General features: G+C 62.7%; 2 protein-coding genes across 4 annotated transcripts; one reads left to right on the top strand and one right to left on the bottom strand.

Annotated features, from left to right (window-relative positions):
* Positions 1 to 54: 54 nt before the first annotated feature.
* On the top strand, positions 55 to 15,575 carry LGALS2 (galectin 2). Of its 3 annotated transcripts, XM_062202875.1 has the most exons (5): positions 478 to 621; positions 10,413 to 10,464; positions 14,364 to 14,446; positions 15,078 to 15,237; positions 15,357 to 15,545. In XM_062202875.1, exons 2-5 carry the CDS (start codon positions 10,459 to 10,461, stop codon positions 15,501 to 15,503), a joined length of 396 nt encoding a protein of 131 aa, XP_062058859.1. In that variant the 5' UTR covers positions 478 to 621; positions 10,413 to 10,458; the 3' UTR covers positions 15,504 to 15,545. The 3 variants fall into 3 exon arrangements, with proteins under 3 accessions (XP_062058858.1, XP_062058860.1, XP_062058859.1); XM_062202874.1 differs by lacking the exons at positions 478 to 621; positions 10,413 to 10,464 and adding an exon at positions 55 to 450 and having other exon boundaries at positions 15,357 to 15,575; XM_062202876.1 differs by lacking the exon at positions 10,413 to 10,464 and having other exon boundaries at positions 477 to 621; positions 15,357 to 15,546.
* A 432-nt stretch (positions 15,576 to 16,007) lies between these two features.
* On the bottom strand, positions 16,008 to 22,330 carry CDC42EP1 (CDC42 effector protein 1). Its single transcript, XM_062202877.1, has 3 exons — positions 22,228 to 22,330; positions 17,916 to 18,554; positions 16,008 to 17,075 (listed from the first exon to the last, which is right to left on the bottom strand). The coding sequence occupies exons 2-3, from the start codon at positions 18,373 to 18,375 to the stop codon at positions 16,489 to 16,491; spliced, it is 1,047 nt and encodes a 348-aa protein (XP_062058861.1). The 5' UTR covers positions 18,376 to 18,554; positions 22,228 to 22,330; the 3' UTR covers positions 16,008 to 16,488.
* Positions 22,331 to 26,388: the final 4,058 nt, after the last annotated feature.

Genomic DNA, 26,388 nt, shown 5'->3' on the forward strand with positions numbered 1-26,388 from the left:
CCCCTCCCCCAGGCGCCGGCGCCGCCGCGGGTGGGACCCGGCGCTCCCCTGCCCGTTCCCGGAGCTTAGGCGGCAGAGGAGGCGGAGAGGCTGGGGGCTGAGGGGAGCGCCATGGAAACCCCACAGGACGCTCCGAGGGGCCCTGCGTCACGGAGGGGCCTGTGACCGCTTCCGGAAGAACGCTCCGCGGCCATGTTTCTGAGGGGCTCTAGGTCTGAGGTCACTTCCGGAGCCCTCAGCGCGTACTTCCGCTCGGGTGCGAAAATGGGAGGGTCTCTTAAAAGGGCGATGGCGTTCGTCGGCCGCTGTGGAGGTGATGACGAAATCGCTCTGAGCCAGGCGGTTTGCCTGAGGTCACGGCCCCCGGGGCTGTGCTGCGTTTTGTGTTGTCGCGAAGTGACGGGCCCGGGAAGAGACGGGGAACGCCCACGGCTAGCGGCGACCCAGGAGGTGGGGCGCCTGGCGGGGGGCAGAGGCCGAAAGGCGGTCGGGTCTCCCCGCAGACCCGGCGTGAAAAGACCAGGGCTTTGAGTGCCCCTAGTGCAGCCCCAGAGGGTGTTCGCCGCGCGGGCTGGGTCGCGCAGGTCCCGGGGGCTCTGTGCGCTGAGGCTTCGGCACGAGGTGGGTAGGGGAGACCGCGGGGGCAGCGCCAAATCGGCGAGGGAGGATGCCCCAGGCTCGGGCGGCCCGGGTGACGTCACGCGCCGGGGTGGGGCCGGCCCCGCCTGATGACGTCACGCCCGGGCTGCGGGGGGGGGGGGCCGGGCCCGTTGCTCTCGGTCGCCCCCTGGCGGCCCTCCGGGGAAGGAGTCCCGGGACCCGGGGCCCTCAGCTGGGTCAGTTTCCCCGCTGAACTCAGCGTCCAGCACGCGGGCACGCTTTTCTAGGTCCGGCCCCGCAGGCCGCTGCAGTCATGCAGGCAAGCGACGCGCGTGCTCGGTGCGTCCTCAGTGAGGCTGTGAGAGCGCGTGCTTTGATGTTTCGGCCTCGTTGGCGACGTTCGAGGCGAAGCCGGGTGTTGTGCGTGGACGCGGGCGCGGCCACGCACCGGGGGTCACTTTCTGTTCTCGGACAGCACGGATCTGGCCCGGGTGCAGGCCGCTGCCCCTGTGGAGCTCAGGCCGGTCTGAAGCGGGCTGTGAGCGGGAAGCCGCCCGCACCTGCCCCCCCACTCGGCGCCCCCCCCCCCGCTGCGGGTTCTCATCCTGGTGCCTGCCCCAACGTCACCTCCTGCCGTGCTGCCTTCAAGAGGATTGCGGGGCGGCGCTGTGGCCTGGTGGGTAAGGCAGCGCGGCATCCCATGTGGGCGCCGGTTCGAGTCCCGGCTGCTCCACTTCCCATCCAGCTCTCTGCTGTGGCCTGGGAGAGCAGTGGAAGATGGCCCGAGTGCTTGGGCCGCTGCACCCGCGTGGGAGACCTGGGGGAGGCTCCTGGCTCCTGGCTTGGGATTGGTGTGGCTCTGGCCATTTCAACCATCTGGGGAGTGAACCAGCAGATGGAAGACCCCTCTCTCTCTCTCTGTCTCTGTCTCTCTCTAACTCTGCCTTTCAGATAAATAAATAAATAAATAAATAAATAAATAAATAAATAAAGAGGAATTGCATCTGTTGGGCCCTTAACCAGAGCCCAGTGAGTGTTGTCAGGGCCCAGAGTCCTTCAGGTTGTAGGAAGGACCCGGATGTGGGCGCCTTCTGACCCTGGCAGGCCGGAGAAGCCAGAATTCCCCTCTCCCAGCCAGCTGCGAAGCCCAGACGTGGCTGACCTCCCCTCATCGGGGAGAGGAGCTGGCGGTCAGGTGTCTCCAGCCCAGCGGGTCCCATGGAGCATGGCCCTCACTGCCCGGGTCCTGCCCTGGACCCAGGGAGGGGAAGAAAGGGGGGGCTGCAGGAACCTGGCCCCGCGGGTCTCCCCAGCCTCCCCGTCAAAGCCCAGTGCAGGGATGGCCAGCTCACCCCGTCCCCGTCGTGCGAGGCTCCCCTGTCACCCAGAGCCCTGAGGAGGGAGATTGGCTCTCACCTTACCTGTCACCTCCTCGCAGCCCTCCAGGACCCCGGCTTGTCCTCGGCTACGGCACCCAGTCAGTGTGCACTGGATGGATGAGGGCACCCGACGCCACACAGCCGGCTGCCCTCATATAGCAAAGCAAATTCTGATTAACGTCTGATGGTTTGGGTCTCCTGCTGGAGCCCCATTCCAGCCCAGCTCCCGGTGTGAGCATCCAGCTCTTCCTGTGCATCCCATAGATCCTCTTTACCGGAGAGAAGAGAGCGGCCCTTGGGGCGGAGGGAGACGCAATCCAGGGCGAGTGCAGGCTCTCAGCCTGCGGGAAGCGTTTTCGTTGGCTGCCTGCTGCGAGGGCTTTCCAGGGAAGTCTGGGTTGCTAGGAATAACGGCAGGGTCCGCTCGGAGGGAAGTGGGCCGGGTGTGGTGGGGGTGGGAGGCGGGCTGAGGCCCCCTGACCTGGGGCTGGGGTGCAGGGGGGGTCTCCCTTGGCAGAAGGAAGTGGGCCAGGTGTGGTGGGGGTGGGAGGCGGGCTGAGGCCCCCTGACCTGGGCTGGGGTGCAGGGGGGGTCTCCCTTGGCAGAAGGAAGTGGGCGGGGTGTGGTGGGGGTGGGAGGCGGGCTGAGGCCCCCTGACCTGGGCTGGGGTGCAGGGGGGGTCTCCCTTGGCAGAAGGAAGTGGGCGGGGTGTGGTGGGGGTGGGAGGCGGGCTGAGGCCCCCTGACCTGGGCTGGGGTGCAGGGGGGGGTCTCCCTTGGGGCAGAAGGAAGTGGGCGGGGTGTGGTGGGGGTGGGAGGCGGACTGAGGCCCCCTGACCTGGGCTGGGGTGCAGCGGGGGGGGGGGTCTCCCTTGGGGCAGAAGGAAGTGGGCCGGGTGTGGTGGGGGTGGGAGGCGGACTGAGGCCCCCTGACCTGGGCTGGGGCGCAGGGGGGCTCTCCCTCAGGTGGCTCCGCTGTGATCCCACGACAGACGAATTGCTGCCGCTCACGGCCGTGTGCGGGGACTGCCACACGGGCGTCACAGCGTCCTCGGGCAGGCTGCGGTCCCCGTTCTGGAGAGCAGCTGAGAAGAGCTTAGTGGAGGCTGCAGGCAGGGAGCTGCTCGATTCCCAGGTGCCGCTGGGGCTGTTCTGGTTTCCTGGGGAGTGACCACCTGGTGGTGGGCAGGCACTGAAGGGCAGTACCGTTCATTCACCTGCTGCAGGGAGCGGTCCCAGTCCTGTGCTGATGAGGCTCCTGCCTCCTAGGATTTCCATTCCAGGGAACCAACCGCGTGCGTCTGTCAGCGCGGGGCCCCTGGACGGTCAGGGTGCTGGAAGCTGGTGCTGCTGGGTGATTGCTGCAAGGGGCCGTGTGTGGGCGGGGAGGGGCCGGTGCAGGTGTCAAGGCGCCATGGGGGACGCCACAGCCCATAGGAGTCCCTGCTCCACTTTGGATCCGGTTCGCTGCTGACGCACACCCCGGGAGACCGCAGGTGACGGCCCAAGTCCTCGGGCCCCTGCACCCACGTGGGACCCCTGGCTCCTGGCTTCAGCCTGGCCCAGCCCTGGCTGATGTGAGCCTTTGGGGAGTGGACCAGGGGACAGGGCTGTCTATCTCTCTCTCTGCCTTTCAAATAAAATGAAAGTAAAACAATGAAAAATGTAAACACAAAGAAACAACCAGAGAGGGGAAGTGCCTGGGAGCCAGACGGGGTGTGTGTGTGTGTGTGTGTGTGTGTATGACCTCAGTGTGACCTCAGGGGGAGAGCAGGAGGTCACTTCCCTACGGGTGGCACTCAGCACACAGCAGGTGCCTAGTGCCTCCTCAATTTTAAAGCGTGCTGTTGTTGGGAGAGAGGCTTCAGTTCCACTCCCAGGCTGAGGGCTTTGGTCCTGCTGGCCTCCCGCCACCCCACCCCAAGGCACCTGCCTTGGCCTCCCCGCGGCCCCGCACACTGCCGCTCTGTCTTCCTGTTTCCAAGGACAGCAGGAAAGACTTGGATGAGCCCCAGGAAAGGACTTCCTGGTCTGTGTGCGAGCGTGGCAGCTGCTGAGAGGAGGGACCCGGGCAGCTTCCTGCACTCAGAGACGTTGGGGCTGGAAGGCGCTCAGCTCCCTGCATGGCAGCGCGTGAATCTGGGCAGATCCTGGCGGATCCCTACCCCTACCCCTACCCCTACCCCTACCCCTACCGCTAACACATTTCTCATTTACGGGGACTGGCGAGCTCAAACTCTGAGCAGGGGTAAAAAAGTATAAAATTATGAATTTGTTTAGAGTGAGAAATAAATCCCCAGAAACGACGACTTTACAAGCTGACAAATGGGGAAGCCATCACCTGCAACACCAGCATCCTGCATGGGCGCCGGTTCGAGTCCCGGCTGTTCCACTTCTGCTCCAGCTCTCTGCTGTGCCCTGGGAAAGCAGTGGACGATGGCCCAAGTGCTTGGGCCCCTGTACCTACGTGGGAGGTCTTCCATTCACTGGTTCACTCCCTAGTTGGCTGCAATGGCCGGAGCTCTAGGAGCTTCTTCCGGGCCTCTCATGTGGGTGCAGGGGCCCAAGCACTTGGGCCATCGTCCACTGCTTTCCCAGGCCACAGCAGAGAGCTGGAGCGGAAGTGGAGCAGCAGGGACTCGAACCAGCGCCCATATGGGATGCCAGCACTTCAGGCCAGGACGTTAACCCACTGTGCCATAACGCCGGCCCCAGTAAATAAATCTTAAAAAAATAAAAATAAAAGGCTGACAAGTGCCATAACCATGAATGAGAACAGTGAGGTGTTGTGGTCTTAGCTCCCTGGCTGGCCGTGGTACCCTGTTTTTCCTGCCGTTTTGGACCAAATACACACAATGATTTTTATTCCTTTTTTTTTTTTTTTTTCCCAGAGTGAGAAAGACAAGTCATCCTTCTGGCAAGATTGACCAAAAATGTTTTTTATTTTAGAAGTGTTTTTCTCAGCTTCATAATCTGTGATCAGTCATGTGTCACGCGCTGGGACGCCAGCCCGTGTGTCCTGATGTAGCAACCATTAGGCGCCAGCTGTGTGGGGCCTGCCACGGCTTTGTGCCCGACAACAGACGCACTGGGGGGCCCACGCCATGGCACGGTGGGCTAAGCTACCACCTGCGCCCCTGGCATCCAACATCAGAGCGCCAGTTCGAGTCCCGGTTGCTCCCCTTCCGGTCCAGTCCCCTGCTAATGCGCCTGGGAAAGCCGCGGAGGAGGGCCGAGTGCTTGGGCCCCTGCACCCGCGTGGGAGACCCGGATTGGTCTCCAGGCTTCTCAGCCTGGCCCAGCTCTGGCTGCTGTGGGCATTTGAGGATGGGAGGAAGACGTCTCTTCCTCCCAGGTGAGACAGGCAGTGGAAGCCATTCCCGCGCCAGTACTGCTAGGAATCACATTTGTGTTGCTGACTGACCCTCGTAAGCGCGACCCCCGCTCAGCTCAAACTGCACGCTCCTCTTGCCTCCCGCTAACCAGGTCCCAGGGGCGCCTGCGCCAGCCCAGGGATCGCAATTCCCGGGGGACAGCGGGATGGAGAGCAAGTCATCGGGAAAAGCAGGGGCCACGCTGCTGGGTCCCTTCCCGAAACAAGGGCGGGGCCTGGGGTTCCCGCTCCATCAGCCTCGCGGGGGAGCCGTCTGGTGTGACCGCCGCACACGTGCACAGACACCTCACCTGTCGAGCTTCACTGAGTACCCTGGCCACGTGCCAGGCACGCTACTGCTCTCTGCTCTGTTTTTTTGCAGCCTGAATTTGAAGATGCTGGTTCAGGCCCAACCTGGGCCCAGCAGGGAGCCGTGACTCGCCCAGCGTCACAGAACCGGGGTGGCCCCTGAGCTCTGTCACCCGTGCCCCGGCCTGCGGTCATTTCTTCTGTTCAACACCTCTCCCCTGTTGCCTTTATAAAAAAGATTTAATTAATTGTTTAAAAGACAGAATTAGAGAGAGAGGTCTTCCATCCGTTGATTCACTCTCCAAACGGCCACAATGCACAGAGCTGAGCCAATTCGAAGCCAGGAGCAAGGAGCTTCTTCCGGGTCTCCCACGCAGGTGCTGAGGCCCAAGGACTTGGGCCATCTTCTACTGCTTTCCCAGGGCACAGCAGAGAGCTGGATCGGAAGTGGAGCAGCCAGATCTGGGACCAGCACCCATATGGGATGCCGGCATTGCAGGCTTTGGCTTTACTTGCTACACCACAATGCGCTGGCCCCAATAAATTAATTATTAAAAGGGAAAGTTCCGGGGCTGTGGGCGATCTGTTTGCACTTTGGGAGGAGTTGACCACAGGGGAGATAGACAGGGATCCCAGGGTGACCAGGGCCAAAGTCCCCAACCGCAGGGGGCCGCTGGGGACTTTTCCACCAGGCTCAGCCACCATGCGTTTCCGGCCCACGGCCCCGAAATGTGTAAATTTCTTATAAGATCAGGAGGGAAAAAATGAACCTTTAGGTGGAAGGAAATGTTTTCAATATTGATTTACTCATCCCCTGATGTCCATCAGAACCACACATAGGTGGTATGCTCGCAGCTTCAGAGGGTGGCGGAAAACAACGAAAAGATGCTTACTCTGCTGCAAAAGTGTTTGAGATCTGCATACAACAGGTCTTCAAGAAGTGCATGGAAATGCAGATTATTTTAAAAACCAGGGGCCTGGGCTGTGGCGCAGCAGGTTAAGCAGTTGCCTGCAGCGCCGGCATCCCATATGGGCGCCGGTTCGAGTCCTGGCTGCTCCACTTCCGATCCAGCTCCCCGCTAATGTGCTTGTGAAGAACACCCTGGGGTTCTCTGGAGCCTTCCACGGGGGGGGGGGGCATAAGCCCAGCACCCACATGAGAGACCCAGAAGAAGCTCCTGGCTCCTGGCTTCGGCCTGGCTCAGCCGTTGTGGCCATTTGGGGAGTGAACCAGCGGATGGAAGCTCTCTCTCTCTCCCTGCCTCTGCCTCTCTGTAGCTCTGCCTTTCAAATAAATAAATAAATCTAAAACAATAAAAATAAACACACCCCGATGCCCGGACTTTAACCTTTGTACCAAATGAAACTATTTTCAATCCCACGTCCAAGAGCTTTGTGTAGGAAGGAGCTGACAAAGGCAGAAGTCGTGGGGCCCCAGCAGGTCAAGGTAGAACATCCCGGAGACCCAGCGGAGACCCAGTGGCCAGGTGCGGGGAGCTGCCCCCGCCTCCACGGCTGACACAGGTGGGACCCGGGCTCCTGAGGACAAGAGTGATTAATGAGCCATCCAGTATGAACACAGCACCAGGCGACACCGCCCTCGGTACACTGATTCCCGCTTTGCAGAGGAGACCTGGCCCAGGGTCACACGGCAGGAAGGGGCAGACGCTGACACTCGAGGACACCCTGGGGTTCTCTGGAGCCTTCCACGGGGTGGGGGGTGCGTAAGGCCTCGTTTTCTAGTTGTTTCCTACACCCAGGCTTGTGTCCCCAGCTGGGCGTGGTCTCTTGACCACGTGGCCGCATTCTGCATGTCCCTTCTCTGGAAGCCCCTCATCCTGTGTGTGTGGGTCAAGGCAGGCGGACATTCCGGCCGAGCTGGGCGGCGCCCTCCCCGGCCTGGAGAGGTGCACCTGCAGCACTGGCTTCCGTGCTTCTTGGCAAGACCTCGGCACAGCCGCAGCTTCAGCGAGGGCGGCTCTGTGAGGGGCTGTCGGGAAGTCCTGGGAATCTCCCGCAGAATCCCAGAGTCACTGCTGCTCCGGAGCAGGGAGCCCGGGCCGCGGAGGGGACATCGGACGATGCGGAGCGCTTGCCTGTGTTCTGGGGTCATTAACTCAGCCGAGCGCGACCGCGGGTGTCTCCCCTTCCTTCTCCCCAGGGAGGACGATGGTAATGAAGGCAGTTAACGACTCAGTGAGTCTCTCCACCCAGTACTTTCCGAGTGGTGACGACCACTTTCCGACCATCTGGCTTGAGTGAAGAGTCAGATTTTGAATGTTGAGAACTCAAATTCTACGAGAAGAGGCCAAAGCAGCACTCAGAGGAAAAGTCACAGCTTCCACTGCAGTTATGAGAAGAGTGTTGCGACCGTTTGGGGAGTGAACCTGTGGATGAAGATCTCTCTCTCTCTCTCTCTCTTTTAAGATGTTGTCTACTTACTTAAGAGAGAGTTACAGAGCGAGGGAGACAGGGAAAAAGCTCTTCCACCTGCTGGTTCACTCCCCAGATGACCTCAATGGCCGGAGCTGCGCTGATCTGAAGCCAGGAGCTCCCTCTGGGTCTCCCACAGGGTGCAGGGCCCGAGCACTTGGGCCATCTTCTGCTGCATTCCCAGGCCACAGCAGAGAGCTGGATCGGAAGAGGAGCAACTGGGACATGAACCAGTGCCCATATGAGACTCCAGTGCTGCAGGTGGAGGCTTAGCCCACTGCACCATGGCGCTGGCCCCTGGAGGGTCCTCTCATTCCCTCTGTCTCCATTTCTCTGATGCTCTGCCTTTTAAATAAACTTTTTTTTTTAATAAAGGAGATTCAATTAGAAGACAATTGCAATTCTATTTTTAAATACTTATTTATGGATTTGAAAGTCAGAGTTACAGAGAGAGAGAGAGAGAGAGAGAGACAGAGGTCCTCCACCTGCTGGTTCACTCCACAAATGGCTTCAATGGCCAGGGCCGTCCACATGGCCACAGCACTGTTGCTGGCCTCAGGTGTCATTGGAGGCTGTCTGGGACATCAGCCCTCTCCTTGGCACACGGGCCCTTCCATGGGGCTACTCCAACATGGCTTCCTTGCTTGCTTGCCCCAGAGCAACGGGAGAGAGGGAGAGAGAGAGAGAGAGAGAGAGAAGGGATACAGCCCTGGTGTGACCACCTGGGAAGTGACGACCATCACTTTAGCTGTGTTCTAACTCTGCTAGCTGCTGGGTCCAGCCACGAGCAAGGGAGCCGATCACCCCACAGCGTGAGTGCCAGGGGCTGGGGATGGCGGGGGGCCCTCTCAGAGCCGGCCAGTACACTATGCAAAGGATTTTTAAAAACTGACTCGCTTAATTGGTTTGAAAGACAATGTTATCTCCCATCTGCTAGTTCACTCCTCAAATGCCTGCAACAGGCCAGGCTGGGAGCCAGGTCCCCCCATGGGTGGCAGGGACCCAAATACTTGAGCCACCCCCCGCTGTGTCCCAGGGCGCGCATTAGCAGGGAGCTGGAACCGGCAGCAGAGCCAGGAACAGAACCCAGGTCGGGGTCTCAGGCGCTAAGCCCAACGGCGCTCTGGTGGGCTGTGAAACTCAATGGTGTCAAACACGCGCACACAGAAGTCAACAGAGCTTCCTTGCCGTCGAACATCCGGGTTTTACAAGGAAGCCCTGCAGCTAGTTCTTTCCAGCCTGCGCTTTCTCCACAAACGTCCAGGGTATGCGGCCAGCTGGTATCAGTCTCACAATCAGAAAGGCACCTTTAACAGCTGCGGTTTCTGTTGGTTGAGTTTCGGGGCGAGAACTTTAAAGCCCTTTATCTCCTTTGGGGTTTACCGTGGCCCTGGAAGAAAGGCCGAGAAGGGATTGATTTCCTTGTGGGTGAAGTGAAGGAATCGACCCACTAGGGACGCTGGGGGCTGAGGGTGGGGTCCTGTGTTTGCATAGAGGCAGTGAGCCCCCGAGGGCCCCAGGGAGGGGCTGGCTGCCCAGCGCCCCGCCCAGCGCCAGCTCCGATGGAAAGCGCTCAGAGCCAGGACAGAGCTGGAGTGTTCTCCCGGGAGTCTGCCCTGCGCGCTGTCAGCGTGCACCGAGATTTGAGGCCGCAATATTTTTAACAGCAAACATGGGGAATGAAGGTTCGCCGTTGGGCGGAGGAAATTGGTGACATCAATCCAGCCATCGAGAGGTCCGGCATTTCTCAGCCATTAAAATACAATTTGGAAACGGCGATGGGTGATTTCAGTTTCCTGATTGAAACGGGACCCACGCCGCCCCGGCCGCCCTGGCAGGGGGGTGTCCACGACATGGAAGAGGCTGGGAGGCGGCCATTTCTGTTCCTGCTTACTATCTCTGAAGTAGACAAGCAATAGACACAGCAGCAAAGCGGGTGAATCCCATCCCCCCAGCTCAGCCCCCCCCCCCAGAGACTTCTAGATGTTTCCTTTGAGTCCCCCAGGTATCCCTCTGAAAGCCGACCTGTACGATCACAGAATAACGGGGTGGGGGGAACAAAGGGACCCTCCGATGAATCAGGACGCCGCAGAAAATGCGGAGCTGGGACACTTTTTTCAGAGCAAGTCTGTCTTTTGAGGGCCACGGCTTGGGCTGGGCTGGGGCTGGGGGGATGGGGAGGCAAGATGGGGGTCCTCAGCCTGCTGCTCTGGAGACGCCTGGAAGGGAGGGGCCAAAGTCCTCATTTATGAGCTTGGAGGGTTAATGTGTAATATCGCGGGATATAAGCTTGACTCAGACTGGTGGCCCTGGGCATAGGAGCTGCTGCCGGAGCTGTCGCCGCTGGTCGCCAGGAGCTGTCGCCATGTCGGTGAGGAGGCCAGCCCCCAGCCCACTTCCCCGTGTTCTTCTGTGTCTTTGCTGGGGTTGGGGGCCGGGGGACTCAGGAGAACGCATGGACATTGCTCTCGGTCCTCTTTCCAAGGATGTTGGGGAGACGGCCCCACGGCCCCTTGGGCCCGAGGTCTCTGCCCCCTCTGCCATCGTCCCGCCGTGGGAACCTGGGCCTGTCTCTCCCTCTCTCTGGCTTTAGCTTTCTCATCAGCAATAATTAATAATAACAGTAGTAATAGTAATGATAGTAATAGTAGTAATAGTAATAGTAGTACTAGCAGTAATTAGCTGTGAACATCAACGTAGCATCTTTATAAAGACGCGGCGACTGAGCTCAGAGTTAAACTGGCCGAGGTCGCCATCTATAAATTGCAGGGCTCGAGCGAGGCTCTCTGAGTCCACCCCTGGCTCAGCCACAGCCTGGCTGCGTGGCTGTGGGGCGGTCACTGCCCCTGTCTGCGCCCCGCCGCCCCCACGCAGAAGGCATCCTCTGTGGGTTGGAAGCTGTTTCATTCCCTGTGACCCAACACCACCACAGGGCCGCTCACCGTCCCCTAGCTCGCCATCCCCCAGCTCCGGGGGTCGGAGTTCAAGGTCCTGAGGCCCCCGGAGCAGAGTCCTACCTGTCCCTCACAGCTTCTGCCTGCGGCCAGGGCATTTTTGGCACCTTCAGCTTCTGGAGCTCTGTCTCTGGTCTCTGCCTATCTTCACAGCCCCCTGTGTGTCTGTGTCTCTGGTCTCTGTCTCCACTGCCCCCCTGTGTGTGTCTGGGTCTCTGGTCTCTGTCTCCATGGCCTCTGTGTGTGTCTGGGTCTCTGGTCTCTGCCTGTCTCCATGGCCTCTGTGTGTCTGTGTCTCTGGTCTCTGTCTCCACAGCCCCCTGTGTGTCTGTGTCTCTGGTCTCTGTCTCCATGGCCTCTGTGTGTCTGTGTCTCTGGTCTCTGTCTCCACTGCCCCCTGTGTGTCTGGGTCTCTGGTCTCTGTCTCCACAGCCCCCTGTGTGTCTGTGTCTCTGGTCTCTGTCTCCACGGCCCCTCTGTGTGTCTGGGTCTCTGGTCTCTGTCTCCGCGGCCCCTCTGTGTGCCTGGGTCTCTGGTCTCTGTCTCCGCGGCCCCTCTGTGTGTCTGGGTCTCTGGTCTCTGTCTCCACTGCCCCCCTGTGTGTGTCTGGGTCTCTGGTCTCTGTCTCCACAGCCCCCTGTGTGTCTGTGTCTCTGGTCTCTGTCTCCATGGCCTCTGTGTGTCTGGGTCTCTGGTCTCTGTCTCCACAGCCCCCTGTGTGTCTGGGTCTCTGGTCTCTGCCTGTCTCCATGGCCTCTGTGTGTCTGTGTCTCTGTGTCCGCGGCCCCTCTGTGTGTCTGGGTCTCTGGTCTCTGTCTCCACTGACCCCCTCTGTGTGTCTGGGTCTCTGGTCTCTGTCTCCACGGCCCCTCTGTGTGTCTGGGTCTCTGGTCTCTGTGTCCACAGCCCCCTGTGTGTCTGGGTCTCTGGTCTCTGTCTCCACGGCCCCTCTGTGTGTCTGGGTCTCTGGTCTCTGTGTCCACGGCCCCTCTGTGTGTCTGGGTCTCTGGTCTCTGTGTCCACGGCCTCTGTGTGTCTGGGTCTCTGGTCTCTGTGTCCACGGCCTCTGTGTGTCTGGGTCTCTGGTCTCTGTGTCCACGGCCCCTCTGTGTGTCTGGGTCTCTGGTCTCTGTGTCCACGGCCTCTGTGTGTCTGGGTCTCTGGTCTCTGTGTCCACGGCCTCTGTGTGTCTATGTCTCTGGTCTCTGTCTCCACAGCCCCCTGTGTGTCTGGGTCTCTGGTCTCTGCCTGTCTCCATGGCCTCTGTGTGTCTGTGTCTCTGTGTCCGCGGCCTCTGTGTGTCTGGGTCTCTGGTCTCTGTCTCCACTGCCCCTCTGTGTGTCTGGGTCTCTGGTCTCTGTCTCCACTGCCCCTCTGTGTGTCTGGGTCTCTGGTCTCTGTCTCCACTGCCCCTCTGTGTGTCTGGGTCTCTGGTCTCTGTCTCCACTGCCCCTCTGTGTGTCTGGGTCTCTGGTCTCTGTGTCCACTGCCCCCCTCTGTGTGTCTGGGTCTCTGGTCTCTGTCTCCACTGCCCCTCTGTGTGTCTGGGTCTCTGGTCTCTGTCTCTACGGCCCCTCTGTGTGTCTGGGTCTCTGGTCTCTGTGTCCACGGCCCCTCTGTGTGTCTGGGTCTCTGGTCTCTGTGTCCACGGCCTCTGTGTGTCTGGGTCTCTGGTCTCTGTGTCCACGGCCTCTGTGTGTCTGGGTCTCTGGCCTCTGTCTCCGCGGCCTCTGTGTGTCTGTATCTCTGGTCAGAGGCCGCCCTCGTCTTGGCTGCACCTGCAGAGGGGTTGCTTCTGGACAGGTCGCAGTCACACATGCCAGGTGGACAGGACACTGGGGGACGCTCTGCAAGCCAGAGCAGGTGGGAGGCCGGGCGTGACCGGGGCTGCTGAGGATCTGGCATGGAGGGCCTCACCCCTGCGGGGGGGGGAGCAATGCCTCATCCCTGCTCCCAGGAGGGGCAGCGTGGCCCTGGGGGCCCGCTTTTCTTTTCTCTGCTGGTACTGCCCCTCCCCCTCTCCCTCCCTCCCTCCCTCCCTCTCCCTTCCTCTCTGAGACCACCTAATTCAAACCCCTCCTGTTACAGATGGAGGCACCAAGACCCAGAGAGGGGCAAGGCTGGCTCAGGTCACTCAGCCACTTAGGGGCAGAGCCACCACGAGACACTGGTCCCTGGACTCCTCAGCTCTGCAGAGCAACCCTGGTCCCTGCTCTGCCTCCTCGTCTCTCTCTCTCTCTCTCTCTCTCTCTCATCTCTCTGTCTCTCTCTGGGCCTTGCAGCCTGCTGAGTGTGGGAAGGAGCCCTGGCCGGCACGCACACCTCCACATCCGTGTGGGTCCAATGCACGCCCAACGCTGCCTGTCTTGTGTTGGCATCCGGCTGTTAAGTGAGCACAGCCTAGAGCGAGCCCCCAAGCCTCACCTCCCAGGCCTGGGTAATGAGCTTCACCCCCCAGCCTGGGGAGCCTCTGTTGACGGCAGGGCAGATGGAGGAAGGTACGGAATCCCGGGTGCTGGCCGGGCAGCCGAGGCACAGATGAGTAATGACGAGTGGCTGCCCCGGCCTTGACGTTGGTCTGCACCGGGCCCTAGGCTTCAGCTTTGCAGCTGTGACCTTGACTCCTCCCTCAACCAACTGCTCTTGAATGAGTGGCTCAGCTGAGCCCATTTTACAGAAGGGGTGCTGTAGAGACACATCCAGACATGGGGCTTATGGCTACAGCAGCCAGGGCTGGGCCAGGCCAAAGCCAGGAGCCAGGAGCTTCTCCTGGGTCTGCCACGTGAGTGCAGGGGCCCAAGGACTTGGGCCATCTTCTGCTGCTTTCCCAGGTGCATTAGCAGGGAGCTGGATTGGAAGTGGAGCAACTGAGACTCGAACTGGCGCCCATACGGGATGCTGGTGCTGCAGGCTGGGGCTTTAACCCACTGTGCCATAGTGCCAGCCCCTAGATCTATTGACTCTTAGTTTTGGATGGGCCAAGATCTGTGTGCCTTGTCTCACAGTCTGGATCCTGGGGTTTGAACACTTTGGGGAAGTGTGAGATTGGCAGGGACCACTCCTCCCATTTTATAGCTGGGCAAAGCGAGGCTCCGGGAGCCAGGCCCTGTGCCTTCAGGTCCAGCTGTTCTTCCAGCTGGGCTGGGGCGAGCGGGGCTGTGGGAGGCCTGGGTCCGAGTGCCCGCTGCCTGTGCGTGAGCAGGGGAGGGGGGTGGAGTGGGAAGGGGGTGGCACTGGCCGTGCCCTTGCTACCCCAGCAGTCGGGGGCTGGGTGCTGAGGGCTGGATTCCAGTGGGCTCTTTCTCTGTTGCCACAGGAGAAGTTTGAGATCACAAACATGGACATGAGAGCGGGCACCTCCCTGAGGCTCAAGGGCAAGATTGATGACGACTGTGACGGGTGAGCAGGCGGGGGGATGTCCACCTCGGCAGGGGGGCAGGACAAGGAGCCCCTCCCAAGCAGCCCTGCTGGCTCCCCTTCCGTTAGGACCAGAGCTGATGCCCATTTACTTTGCTTCTTGGCACTCCCCCCTCCCCGCCCCCGGGGACCTGGGCAGTGGCCTCTGGCTGGCAAAAACCAGGGGCAGCCACCAGGGGGCGCCAAGCAGCCCCGTTTGCATCCTGTTGGTCAGAACCACAGGCGTCCAGCCAGTCACAGCCGGGCAGGGCGATTTCAAAGGTGCTGGGAACAGCTTGCCCTACTGTTTTGGCCGGGAAGGAGGCAGGCAGATGCACGAGGCGAAAGCCGAGAGAAAGGTGACTCCCTCAAGTTCACGGACATGCAGGCACCTATGACCCAGAACCTGCTCCCAGGGACCTGACACCATGGGGATGGGGGCTCCTGTTTATGGCCAAGGACAGCAATTTTGTCCTTCAAGATGGACATCCCCAATTTCTGGACTTCCACCACTGCCCCTGTGGCCACGCCCCCAGCTCGAAGGCACCAGCTCAACACCCACAGCCTGCTTTGCCCATTCCCCCAGCGTGCGGTCAGCCCCGAGCGTAAGCCTCACCGCGTCCCTCTCCTGCAGTTTCGTGATTAACCTGGGCCAGGGGACAGACAAGCTGGGCCTCCACTTCAACCCCCGCTTCAAGGAATCCACCATCGTCTGCAATTCCCGGGACGGCAGCCAGTGGGGAAGAGAGCAACGGGAAAACCACCTGTGCTTCAGCCCAGGGTCAGAGGTCAAGGTGAGGTGCAGGGGGGAGCGTCCAGTCTGGACGCTGGCACCATCTTGGCTGCCGGGCACCACCTCGGCCCCTTCCCGGGGCCCCTCCTGCGGCCCTGACCCCTCACTCTCCCTCCACAGTTCACGATGACCTTTGAGGGCGATAAGTTCAAGGTGAAGCTGCCGGACGGGCACGAGCTGACCTTTCCCAACAGGCTGGGCCACAGCCACCTGAGCTACCTGGGCGTGCAGGGTGGGTTCAGCATCTCCTCCTTCAAGTTCGAATGAGCCGGAATAAAAGACCCCCAGCCAGGTGCCTGCATCAAGCCTTCTTCCTGGTCGCACCAGGGTCAGCAGCCCTCACCCCCACCTCCAGTTCCCCCCCGGAAGAACCCACCTTTACTGGAACCCCGGGGAGTGCTCTCAGGTGTGAGGCGCGAGGCTGCCTCGCACATGGACCGGCACCCTAGCACCCCCCCAACAGCCGAGCCAGGCTCCCGTCTCCCTGGCCCCCATTATCAGGGGAGCAGATGCCAGGTGCCGGGGCTTCTGGGGCTGCTGACGCTGGCTCCAGGCACCTGGTGCTCCCGGAACTACAGATAAGGCTCCCACCTGGGCCTCTTATCACAGGGCATTCCAGGCCGGTTACTCATTACCCCTGCCTGGGCCTCCCTCCCCTGGTTGGGGGCCTTAAGGGGGGGGTCCCTAACATTCGTAGCTTCCCAGCAGAAAGGGACCTGCTACAGGTGGAGCCCACACTGCCCTCCCAAGCCCCCAAATTCCTCGCAGGACACCGTTATCAAAACAGCTTTTTAATTAGGCCTCGGGGTGGCAGATCTGGGGTACACAGGAGGGGGTCTCCCCGGTGAGGGCACACCTGGCCTTCTCTGAGGCTTTGAGGACAAGGTGGGGAGGGTGCTGGGGAGCGGCGGGGACCCCAAGAGGCGTGGATGGCTCTGTGTGCTGCACGCCCCACCCCCACCACATGCGGGGACGGCTCCCTCTGGCACAAGGGCCACGCAGTGAGAGGGGGTGCAGGGGGGCGGGCCTAAGGAAGTGCATCCAGCCTGAGTGGCAGTGGGGGAGGCAGGTGAGCCGGGGATGGCCTGCTGGGGACCCCGGTCCCGGGGCGAGCACGCTGTCCTCTGCCCCCTCCCACGTCAGGCTCGCAGAGACGTGGAACAGCGTGGGGGCGGCGGCAGGGACTCTCCCATCCCTGCGGGAGCCAGCCCTGGCCCAGGCCAGGGAGGGGGCGTCCTGAGCCCCCCAGCGCTCACACCTTCACCTCGTCATCCTCCTCGGCGTCAGCAAACCCGAAGGTGTTTGCCTGCACTGCACTGGGCACGGGGGTCCTGCTGCCTGCCTTGGGGGGCGGCCACTCTTCGTCCAGGCTCTCCCAGGAGGCCCGGGCCTGCGGCAGCACCCCCACCAGCTCCCGCCAGGCATCCATCTCAGTGTAGGGGCGGCTGGGCCCCCAGCTGGCTCCCCAGTGCCTGCCCAGGTCTCCGGCAGTGGCGGCAGGTGCTCGGGGACCCTCGGCCACTGTGCCAGCCCTCGACTCAGCAGTCACACCATTGGGGCAGTGTCCATGGGCTGGGGGACTTGGGGCAGGGGCTGGAGGGTTTGCAGCAGGGGCTGGGGTCTCAGCGGCGGGGGCTTCTGAGAGGCTCATGGCCCCCAGCAGCTCACTGAGGAGAGAAGGCCCAAGGTCAAGGCGGAAGGACAAGAGAGAGTCGGAGCGGCGGAGCTCGGGCTCGGTGGGGAAGGAACTGTCGCGGTCCCGGTCCCGGTCCCGGTCGCGATCGCGAGGCTTCTCCGTGCGGGGCAGGCGGGAGATGGTGCAGAAGCCTGAGTCCATGCCTAGCAGGGAACGAGGGAGTGGCATCAGAGGAGGGGTCCCCGGCCAGGGACTGCGCAGAGAGACCCAGGACCGACCCTGGCTGGCTGTGTGGCCTCAGGCAGGCCAATGCCCTCTCTGGCCTGCTTCTCCCTTGTTCTCAACACAGGTGAGAACCATGGCCTCTCCTGGCACCCTCTCGGCAACCCTGAGAACCGAGGATGGTCCGAACCCCCATTCCCACTTTGCACACGGGGAGAGTGAGGCTCAGCAGGAGTCACAGCTCGTGCACGTGCAGGGAAGCCGGAGCACTAAGTAGGACTTGCAGGCCTGGTACCCCAGGGGACCACGGCAGTGTCCTACACAGCCCCCTAGGGTGCAGCAGAGAGACGCCTCTTGTGAGGAGGTGGGGGCCAAAGCTGCAAGGCAGGAAACAACCACCAGATGGCAGCAGGGAGCCATGGTTCCCAGACCGAGGCTGGGCACCTGGTTTGCACCCAAGTCTGCGAAGTTATGGGAAGTTTTGTTCACACAAGGACGTCTCCAGTGTCCTGAGCGCCTACTGTGTGCCAGTCTCTGACCCCAGTGCGTGTCGGTAATGACTCCACGGGGCTCTGCACACGGGTATGGCCTGGACCCTGCACAAGCGCTGGAATCAGGCAGAGCCAGGACTCGAACCCAGTGCCCTGGCTCCCACCCATCCAGGACATCACCTGGGGGCTGGCTGGCCCAGCCGAGGGCCCGGCGAGGCGGAGGCGGGCCCGCATTGCACAGCAAGCGACCGCTGTGTGGGGAGGACAGTGGGCCCCTCCTCTTCACTCCCCACCCCACAAGCCCCTGGGGCAAGCGAGCCAGGCCCTCACCGTAAGTGGAGTGGCCGTCCGGGGAGCCGGTGGCGCTGTCGAAGCTGAGCTTGCTCACCACCAGGCTGTCGTAGGCGGCCTGGTTGAGCTGCGGCAGTGAGATGGCGTTCTTGATGATGGGCGAGACGGCGGGCGGAGCGGGCGAGGGCGCTGGCGGGGAGGCCATGCGCCGGGGCGGGGCCCTCACCCTCCGCACCTGCTGCAGCTTCTTGGCCAGGAAGCTGCGGGGCGAGCGGTGGGCGCTCCCGGAGCTGCCGCCGTGGTTGCTGAGGAAGGAGGTGTCGCCGAAGACGTCCCCGCCACGGCCCACGTGCATGGTGTGGCGGAAGTCCCCGAGCGGCGGGCTGATCATGTCGGCCGTCAGCCGCTGCTTGCCCTGCGAGCCGGACACCCAGCCCACGGGCGAGAGCTTGCCCAGGCTCATGGCGGGGGCTCCACCGGCCCCCTGGGGGCCGGGCATGAGCTCGGGCTGCTCACGACTGCTGGGCCATGCCCGCCGGGACCGCGGCTCAGAGCCCACTCCTCGGCTCGGCTCTCCCGAGGTGCTGGCCCCAGAGGCTGAGGCTGGAGGGGGGCGTGGCTGTGTCTCTGGGCCCGGCTCAGAAAGAAGCCCACGAGGTGCCCCACAGGGGCAGGGACCTGGAGGGACAGAGAGGAGAGTGAGCCACGTGCAGTGAGACCACAGCGGGGGCCACGCTGCTGTGGTCTGGGCAGAGAAAGTTCCAGAACCAAAGACATTGATGGCGTTTGAGACCAGGACTGTGGCTGCCTTTACGCAGGAACTGACCGAAGCCACCCAGCTGTCCCCTTAAAATGTGAATCTGGGGGTTGGCGCTGTGGCACGGTGGGCTAAGGCTCTGCCTGCAGTGCCGGCATCCCACATGGGCGCCGGTTCAAGTCCCGGCTGCTCAGCTTCCGATCCAGCTCTCTGCTTGGCCTGGGAAAGCAGTAGAAGATGGCCCAAGTGCTTGGGCCCCTGCACCCATGTGGGAGACCTGGAAGAAGCTCCTAGCTTTGGCCTGGACCAGCTACAGCCGTTGCGGCCATTTGGGGGAGTGAACCAGTGGATGGAAGCTCTCTCTGTCTCCCCTTCTCTCTATGTATCTCTGCCTTTCAAATAAATACATAAATCTTTAAAAAAAAAAAAAGTCATGATATCTGATAGCGGAAGTTCCCTTATCTTTTTAAAAAAAAGGTAAAATAAAAAATAAGGTGTGAATCAGCCCAAAGGGGCGGTGACCTCTCAGGGCCCGCCCACCTACCAGTGCGTCACCTGCAGCTGTCACTCAGCCCGTCCCAGAGGCGGCACCATGTTAGAGGAGGGAAACTGAGGCACCGAGAGAAGTGACTCGGCCAAGACTACGCAGGGGGTGGGGTGAAGCCGAGCCCCAAACCTGATGAAGCCGGGAGGGAGGCGGGGCCTGGCCGGGGCTTCTGCATTGCTGTGCAAACCGCCAGTCAGAGGCTCCTCGGAGCACCCCCCCCCCCCCCGCCTTCAAGGTGCTTCCTGGGAAAAGGACCCTGTGGTCAAAAGTGGCTTTTTCCAGCCGCCTCCTGCACGCCTGGGTGTGCGTGTTCAAGGCTCTGAGAAGGCCTGCAGGAAGGACTTTATCACGGTTTGTCAACCGACGTAGGAACAAGTTTTGGGAAAGACGACCCTGCCCGCTCTCCCCGACCCTGGCCTTCTCCCAGGGTCTCTCGGTTCTGCCCCTCGGTGCTTCCTAGGACATCCAGGGCTGAGAGCGCCCTGGTGGTCACCGCCCAACCTCTGGTTTTCCCAGCGTCCAGAGAGGGCCGAGCCCACTCTTGGTCACATGGCGACAGCTGGTCGCGACTTGAACTCAGAGCCTGGGACACACCGAGGCCCCCAGCCAGCCTGGCTCGTCCACGTGGCCAGGCCCGGATCCCCGCCAGCTCCCTCGCAGGGGAGCTCTGTGATAAGCTTTGAGCCAACAGGTCACCCTCCCGGCGAGCGGCGACCGCAGGCGGGGACGCTGTGTCCCGCTGGGTGACCCTGGGCAGGTCACTCACCTCCACCAGCCAGGGACAAGGACACCTACCTTGGAGCCTCAACCTTTTTTTTTTTTTTTTTTCTTTAAGGAATTACTTCCACCTCGAAGCATAAAAATCTGCCCTTTGACTGTTATTTGAAATTCAAAATAGGTTAAATAACAAGATAAAAACAAAGGAGGCACCGGACAAAGCTTGCTTTGTCCCCTGACTGTAGCTCGCCCTACCCACCACCCGCTGGCTCCTCCCCCTGGGGGGCCTCTTGAATCATCCTCCCCCTGGCACCCCAGGCACCGCCGTGTCCTCGTGGAATGTGGCTGAGGTCACCAAGCGCTCTGCACTTGGCCAGCGGTGCCATGATGTCACCTCGCTCCCCAGCAGTCCTGCGGAGCCGGAGCCAGAGCCGGAGGGTCGGCCCATTCCAAGATCACGCGACAGGTACCTGGTAGGGGCTTGGCCCTGTGGCCACACCCACCTCACCCTCACCCCAACTCCAGGCTTCTCAAGGCAGCCCCTCCCCTCCCAGCCAAAGGGGCTCCGGCTCCACGCAACCCCCAAGCACAGCCTCCTCCCAGCCTCCCAGGTGCCTCTGGACACCTCCTGAGGGTCACCCCCACCGCCCCACCCAGCAGAGTGCAGCAGAGGCCTGGGCACCACATCACAGACGGGTCCCCTTCTGGGCAGCCGTGAGGAGACATGATGTTCTCAGCAAGACCTTGGATCCCGGTGCAGGGCAGCTCTGGGTTCAAATCCTACACCTCACTGTGGAGACCCTTGGTGGCAGCTGACCACAAGGACGCTGCTGGCCATCCCCCCCCCAGGCACAGAAGGAAGCTGGGCTCTGGGGGTCCTGGGAAAGGGCTCCCCTCCCCTCCCAGCACAGTAATTCTACCTGTGAATGCTCGCAGCACCCATTTTGCAGGCGAGACAAATGAGGCTCAGAATGGGCCTGATTTACCCTGGGTCACGGAGCAGAGCCTGGCGCGCCTGGGCGCCAACATCAACAGTAAATGCCCCAGGGCTGGGGTGGAGTCTGCGGGGGAGGGGGCACAGGTGGTGGAGGCGCAGGTGCCCAGCACCCGGAGGGCGGGAGCCTGTGTGTCTGCAGCTCAGTGCCTGCGTCCTGGCCAGCGTGGTCGCCATGCAGTCACCGTGTCCCCGCGTCCTTCCACTCACCCTGCAGGACAGTCAGGGGCTAGCAAGGGCAGGTGTCTGGCGGGGGGACGGCACCAGAGAGGCCAACAGGGGCCGCTGTGGAGGCCTAGGGATGACCTGAGCCCTGGGGAGGTGGTGGCCCCACAGCCCAGTTGTCACCCAGAGGTCACCGGCACGCGGCTGTGTCCTGAGCAGTGCCACGTCTCACCCCAGAGGCCACCGCTAGAGTGCACCAGGCTGCAGGCGCCCCGCGGGGTGACACCCTCCCCGCAGGACAGCAGGCCCCCCCAAACCTGCTCGGACCTCAGGGGGAGGGGGTTAACTCCTTTTCAAGCCCCTCTGAGCCCAGCAGCTTTGGGGGAGGGACAGGGCATCTGCGGCCAGAGAGGGGGCAGTCAGTTCTCCCGCCCCGAGGTGGAGGAAGAGGGAGCCCAGAGAGACTGGGGAGGCACGAAGGGGGCCCGAAGTCAGAGCTGGGTCTCGGGTCCCAGCGCCTCTCTGATCCTCAGCCTGCCCGTCCGGAAAATGGGCTTTCAACTTGGCGGGTCTCTCACAGTTGGGGCCAGGGCACAGCAGGCTGGGACCCGGCCAAGAGTGAGGTCCGGGAAAGACTCGCCCTAAACATTCGCTCTGGAGGACCAGGGAAGGCAGGGGGCGGAGGGGCGCTCCGCGGGGAAGGGGCCGGCCGGCTGTCGTGGCCGGAGGGGAACCGGCCGGAATGACCTCATCCGCGGCTCCAGCCTGGAATGCGGCGGCGGCTGGGGAGGGGGCAGGGTGCCTGGTCCACGCCGGCCCCCCCTCCACTTCCCGCTCCGGCGTCGGCCCGCACCGCGGGGCCCCACGTCCCGCCCGTCGCCCCCTCCGAGCCCCTCCGCAGGAAGCAGCTCAGACGGCCCGGGCTCGGCGCCTCTGCCCGCAGGAGCGCTCCCCGCCGCCCGGGACTTTGCCAAACAGCCCGAAAACTCGGAGCGTGCCTGCCCGCGCCGCGGCGCTCCGGGCCTTCCTGTTGGCACCGCGCGCTTCCCGCGGGCCCAGACCCTCCCCGGCCCGGCCCCTCGAGGCCGCCGAAGGGTGCGGAGTTCCCGGGGCGGGGGGGGTGCCGCGGACCCCGACCCGCCTCGGCGCCCAGAGGGCCGGCCGCGATTACCTGGTCTCGGCGAGTCCCGGGGCGGGCGCACTCGTGGGCCGCGGTGGCTGCGCGTCCCGGCGCGCAGCCCGAGAGAGTCGCCGGGCCGGTCTGCACCGCCCTGGCCGCGGGCTCGGCGGGCTGGATCCGGGGGCGGGGGCGGGGTGTGGGCGCGCGGCCTCCCCGCCCTCCCTCCCGTCCCCTCCCCTCAGCCCGCGGGCGGGGCCGGCCCCCTCCCCGGCCCCCTCCCGGGCGCTGTCCACGCCGCGAGAGCTGCAGGGGCGCGGCGGGGGGCGCTGGGCCAGGCTTCTGCCGGCCTGGGGCAGGGCGAGCAGGAAATGTGCGAGCTACCCTGGGGAGGCGAGCCGGCGACAGGGCTGGGGGGGCTCCGGGCCAGTGCGTTCCCAACAGCTCCCCGCGCAGCCTTGGGGCCTTGGGCCCTGATCATCTCGCCCCGGGCCCCCTCCGTATGCTCCCCGCGAGACTTTGGGCACCGAGGAGGCGTGATCCAGAGCCCTTGAAGGCCCGGGAGACCTGCGTGCTCATGGAGTTTTGCAATGGAGGGCAGCCCGCCCCCTTCCGCCAGCCCCCCAATGCTTCCCGCCCCCCTGCAGGCTCTGTGGGTGGCAGCGTGGCCAGACAGGGCCGCACACGGCCGCCCCCGCCGCTCCCAGAGTGCTGCAGTGTGGGGCTCGGGGTCATGGAGTCTGGAGCCTGGGGCACTGCTCTATAGCGTCCGTGCCTCAATTTCCCCAACTTAACAGTCAAGGCAGGCATCGAGCGTCCTCTGCTCTGTCAGCACCCAGGCGACTTGCAGAACAGGTAATGAGGCCACGCCTCACATGGCTTTGCCTAGCGCTCCCGGCCCCCTGGCCCCGGAGGGGACAAGGCCTCCCAGGACCCTGTATCATCCTCAAAAAGGGGAGGCAGATGGGTGACTCCTGCCTTGCGTGGCTGTGCCGGCCTCTGGTCTCTACGAGGGGTCACTGCCCAGAGAAGCCCCTACCAGCAGCCGGGGTGGGGGCTCAGGGTGGGCTCCCACAGGTGACACCTGCGTTAAGTGTTAAAGGCAGCGGCTCGTACACCTGGCAGGAGCGGGCACAGCACGGCCTTGGTGCCAAGGCTTCCGTTGGAGAGGGCAGGTGTGGTGGCAGGAAATTGTATGCGTGCTGGCCTGGCTGGGCCAGGGCTGTATTTACACATAGGTGAGGGAGACAAGGTCCCTACTGTCCCCAGAGGCCACGCCTCCTCATGCTGGCCACTGCGGGAGGGGCTCGTTTTCCCAGCTGGACAGGTAGGGAGACCGAGGCACATGGCATTCATTCCAGCTTCTGGGCGGGCGGCGCGGGAGGGTCGTCCCGGCTCTTTCCCTGGAGACGGACTCCTGGCGTGTTTTGCCCCGTGGAGAACTGGGGGAAGGAGGCCCTGAGGAACACGGGTGAGCAGAAAGGGCACTGAAGGAGGGACGGGGGGGGGGGGGCGGCGCTGGCCGGTGGCTGCCCATCCCTCCCCCACCGCGCCCAAAGCAGGGGTGGGAGGCAGCGGCGGCGGCAGCGGCAGCGGCGGCAGGTGCATTTTAGAAGCTAAGAGCAAGGTCAGGACTGGGAGGGCAGCGATGTGCTGCAGCTCTTACCACGGCCGGTGCTGGTGACAGCCAGCACATACTGAGCACCTGAGGCGCACGTGCCAGGTCTCCAGCCCCTTGCATGTATGATCACTTCCGTCCTCACCACAGCCCCTCAGGCGCGACTTCCACCAAGCCCTCCGCTTTGGCAGGCTGCCCACTCTTCCCAGGTTGCCCAGGACCGTGCCCGGATAACCAGCAGTACTGGCGCCCTGGGTGGATGGTAAGACACACGGCACTGCAGTCAGAGGGGCCCGGAGCAGCGGGGAAGGTCACAGACACGGAGCGCTGGGGTGGGCGTGGGGGGCCCAGCAGGTTAAGCCACCACTGGAGTCGTCTGTGTGCCGTATCGGAGCGCCGGGTCCAAGTCCCAGCTACTCCGCTTCCTACCAGGCTTCTAACTCACATGCTTGGAGGCACCTGATGATGGCTCAAGGCCCTGCCACCCACGTGAGAGACCTGGATGGAGTTCCAGGCTCCTGGCTTCAGCCTGGCCCAGCCTGGCTGTTACAGGCATTTGGGGGAGCAAACCAGCAGATGGAAGATTTCTCTGTCTCTTCTGTTTTCCAAATAAACAAGTCGACATAAAACAAACAAACAAACAAACAAACAAGGGCTGCTCAGAGCAGAGCGCCTGGCCTCTCCAAGCCTTATGTTTCCCATCTGTGAAATGGGACTATCACCAGTGCGGGGATGTTGTGAGCCGCGGAGAGATGACGGCGGAAAAATCTGTCCTAGCGGGAGTGGGTAGGACCTGCCTCACCCTCGTTCCTTCCTCGGCCCCCTGGGCTGGGCTGGGCGGGCAGGGAAAGGCCAAAGGAGCGTCTCTACCCTGCCCCAGGCGCTCTGGCTCCTCCAGCTCGTTGTGCAGTAACCTGTACAGCAGGAATTGCCAGCCCATTTTAGAGATGGGGAAGCAGGTGGGAGGAGCCCTCTTCCTCATTCGCAGCCAGGTTCCGGGTGGAAGTCGCTCTCCCGTAGGCTGCCTCGCTGTTCCTGGCTCCCCTCCCGGTTTAAGGCGCCTACTCGGTTTGTTCTCTGGAAGATGGGACGAAGGGAGGTCCCGGCATCTCTGAGAAGAAAGGGGGCTGGGCAGCCCCTCTCTTGGGTTTGCCACCCCCCCCCCATAGTCCTCAACAGGCCCAGCCTGGGAGTACAGGGGTTAATCCTGGCAACCCTGCTGCTGGCTGGGCTGCCTGCAGTGCTGAGGGAGAGTGGGGTCTGGGGGGACTCAGCTCAACTGCCCCTCCCCTCACCCTGAGGCCGGGGGCCCTGGGGCAGGGGCTTTGGGGAAAGAGGCTACTTCCCAGGTAGCAGGTGCCTTGGCTGCCTACAGGTGTGAGAGGCTTGGAGCTCCGCCCGCTCGCCAAGCTCCTGTCCAGCCCCTCCCTGGAGAGTGTGTACCCTAGACACCCACGATTGGGCCTCCCACTCCGTTATCTCTTGGGTGTCCGCAGGCCCTCCCCCCGCCCTGCTCCCCTGTCCATCCATCTGCCTGCCCGTGACCCGCTCAGCTGCCCACCCATCTGCTGATGTGCGGCCCACCCCATCCAGGCACCTGCCCACCTATCTCCCTCCACTGATCCACTGCCTGCACACCCCCATGCGTCCTGCTGCCCCCTCCCATGCAGCACCCCCGATCCACCGCCCCCCACCTGTCCCCGCCTCAGTGTGTCTTCTCGTTCCAGTTCCATTCTGCGATGGCTTCTCCCTCCCTTGCCCCTGGCCTCTGCTGGGTCCCTGAGCGCATCCTCTTCTCTCTCACGGGTACACACCTCCCCCAAGGCGACTTTGAAATGTCCTCTCCTCCGGGAGGCCTTGCAGCAGAGTGAGCCTCGAGCCCGCACCTGACCCTGGCTCCCTGTTAGCATCTCCCCCCCCCCCCCCGTGAGGCCTGGCTCCGGGCTCACTCCCGCGCTCCCCGCCCCTTGGCTTTCCTCTTGGGACTGCTCCAGAGGACTCCTGGCCAGGCTCCTGCAGGGGCTCAGACGCACGTGGGCAACGCAGGGGACAGGCAGCGATGGACTCTCCCCAGAGGTTCGTGCAGTGGGCGCGTCCCCTGGAGGTGCCCTCACCCCCAGGAGAGACTGTGGTGGGCTAAGGGTTCGGACCCCTGTTCTCCCTCTCTGTGACCCTGTATGCATTAAAGGCCAAGTTCACAGCCCAGCCTTACCCCTCACTAGCAGAGTGGCATTCGCCCCGTTGCTCCCTGACCTTGGCCTTGGGTTGTCTGATGAGACGTGAAGTTCACGGTCAATGGCTGTTGCTGTCACTATGAGCATCTCCCTTCTCCCAGGCTGTGAGCCTATGAACACGCTCTGCGTGTGCAGCTGCTACAAGGCGGCTCCGGGCTGCGAGCCTTGAGAGGGCCGGTGGGGAGATGAAGCCCAAGACAGTGGCCGAAAGGGGCTCTGGAGGCTGAGGACTAACTGGGAAGGTGCTGAAGGCTTCCTGGAGGAGGCGGCATCTTGGGGTAGCAGTGCCTGTAGTTGGAGCAGTTGGGGAGAGTGCAGACCTCTGCAGAGAGGTGGAGGTGGGAACTGGCACGCGCGTTGGGG

Source organism: Lepus europaeus, chromosome 10 (assembly GCF_033115175.1).
Source record: "Lepus europaeus isolate LE1 chromosome 10, mLepTim1.pri, whole genome shotgun sequence".
Classification (NCBI taxonomy): domain Eukaryota; kingdom Metazoa; phylum Chordata; class Mammalia; order Lagomorpha; family Leporidae; genus Lepus; species Lepus europaeus.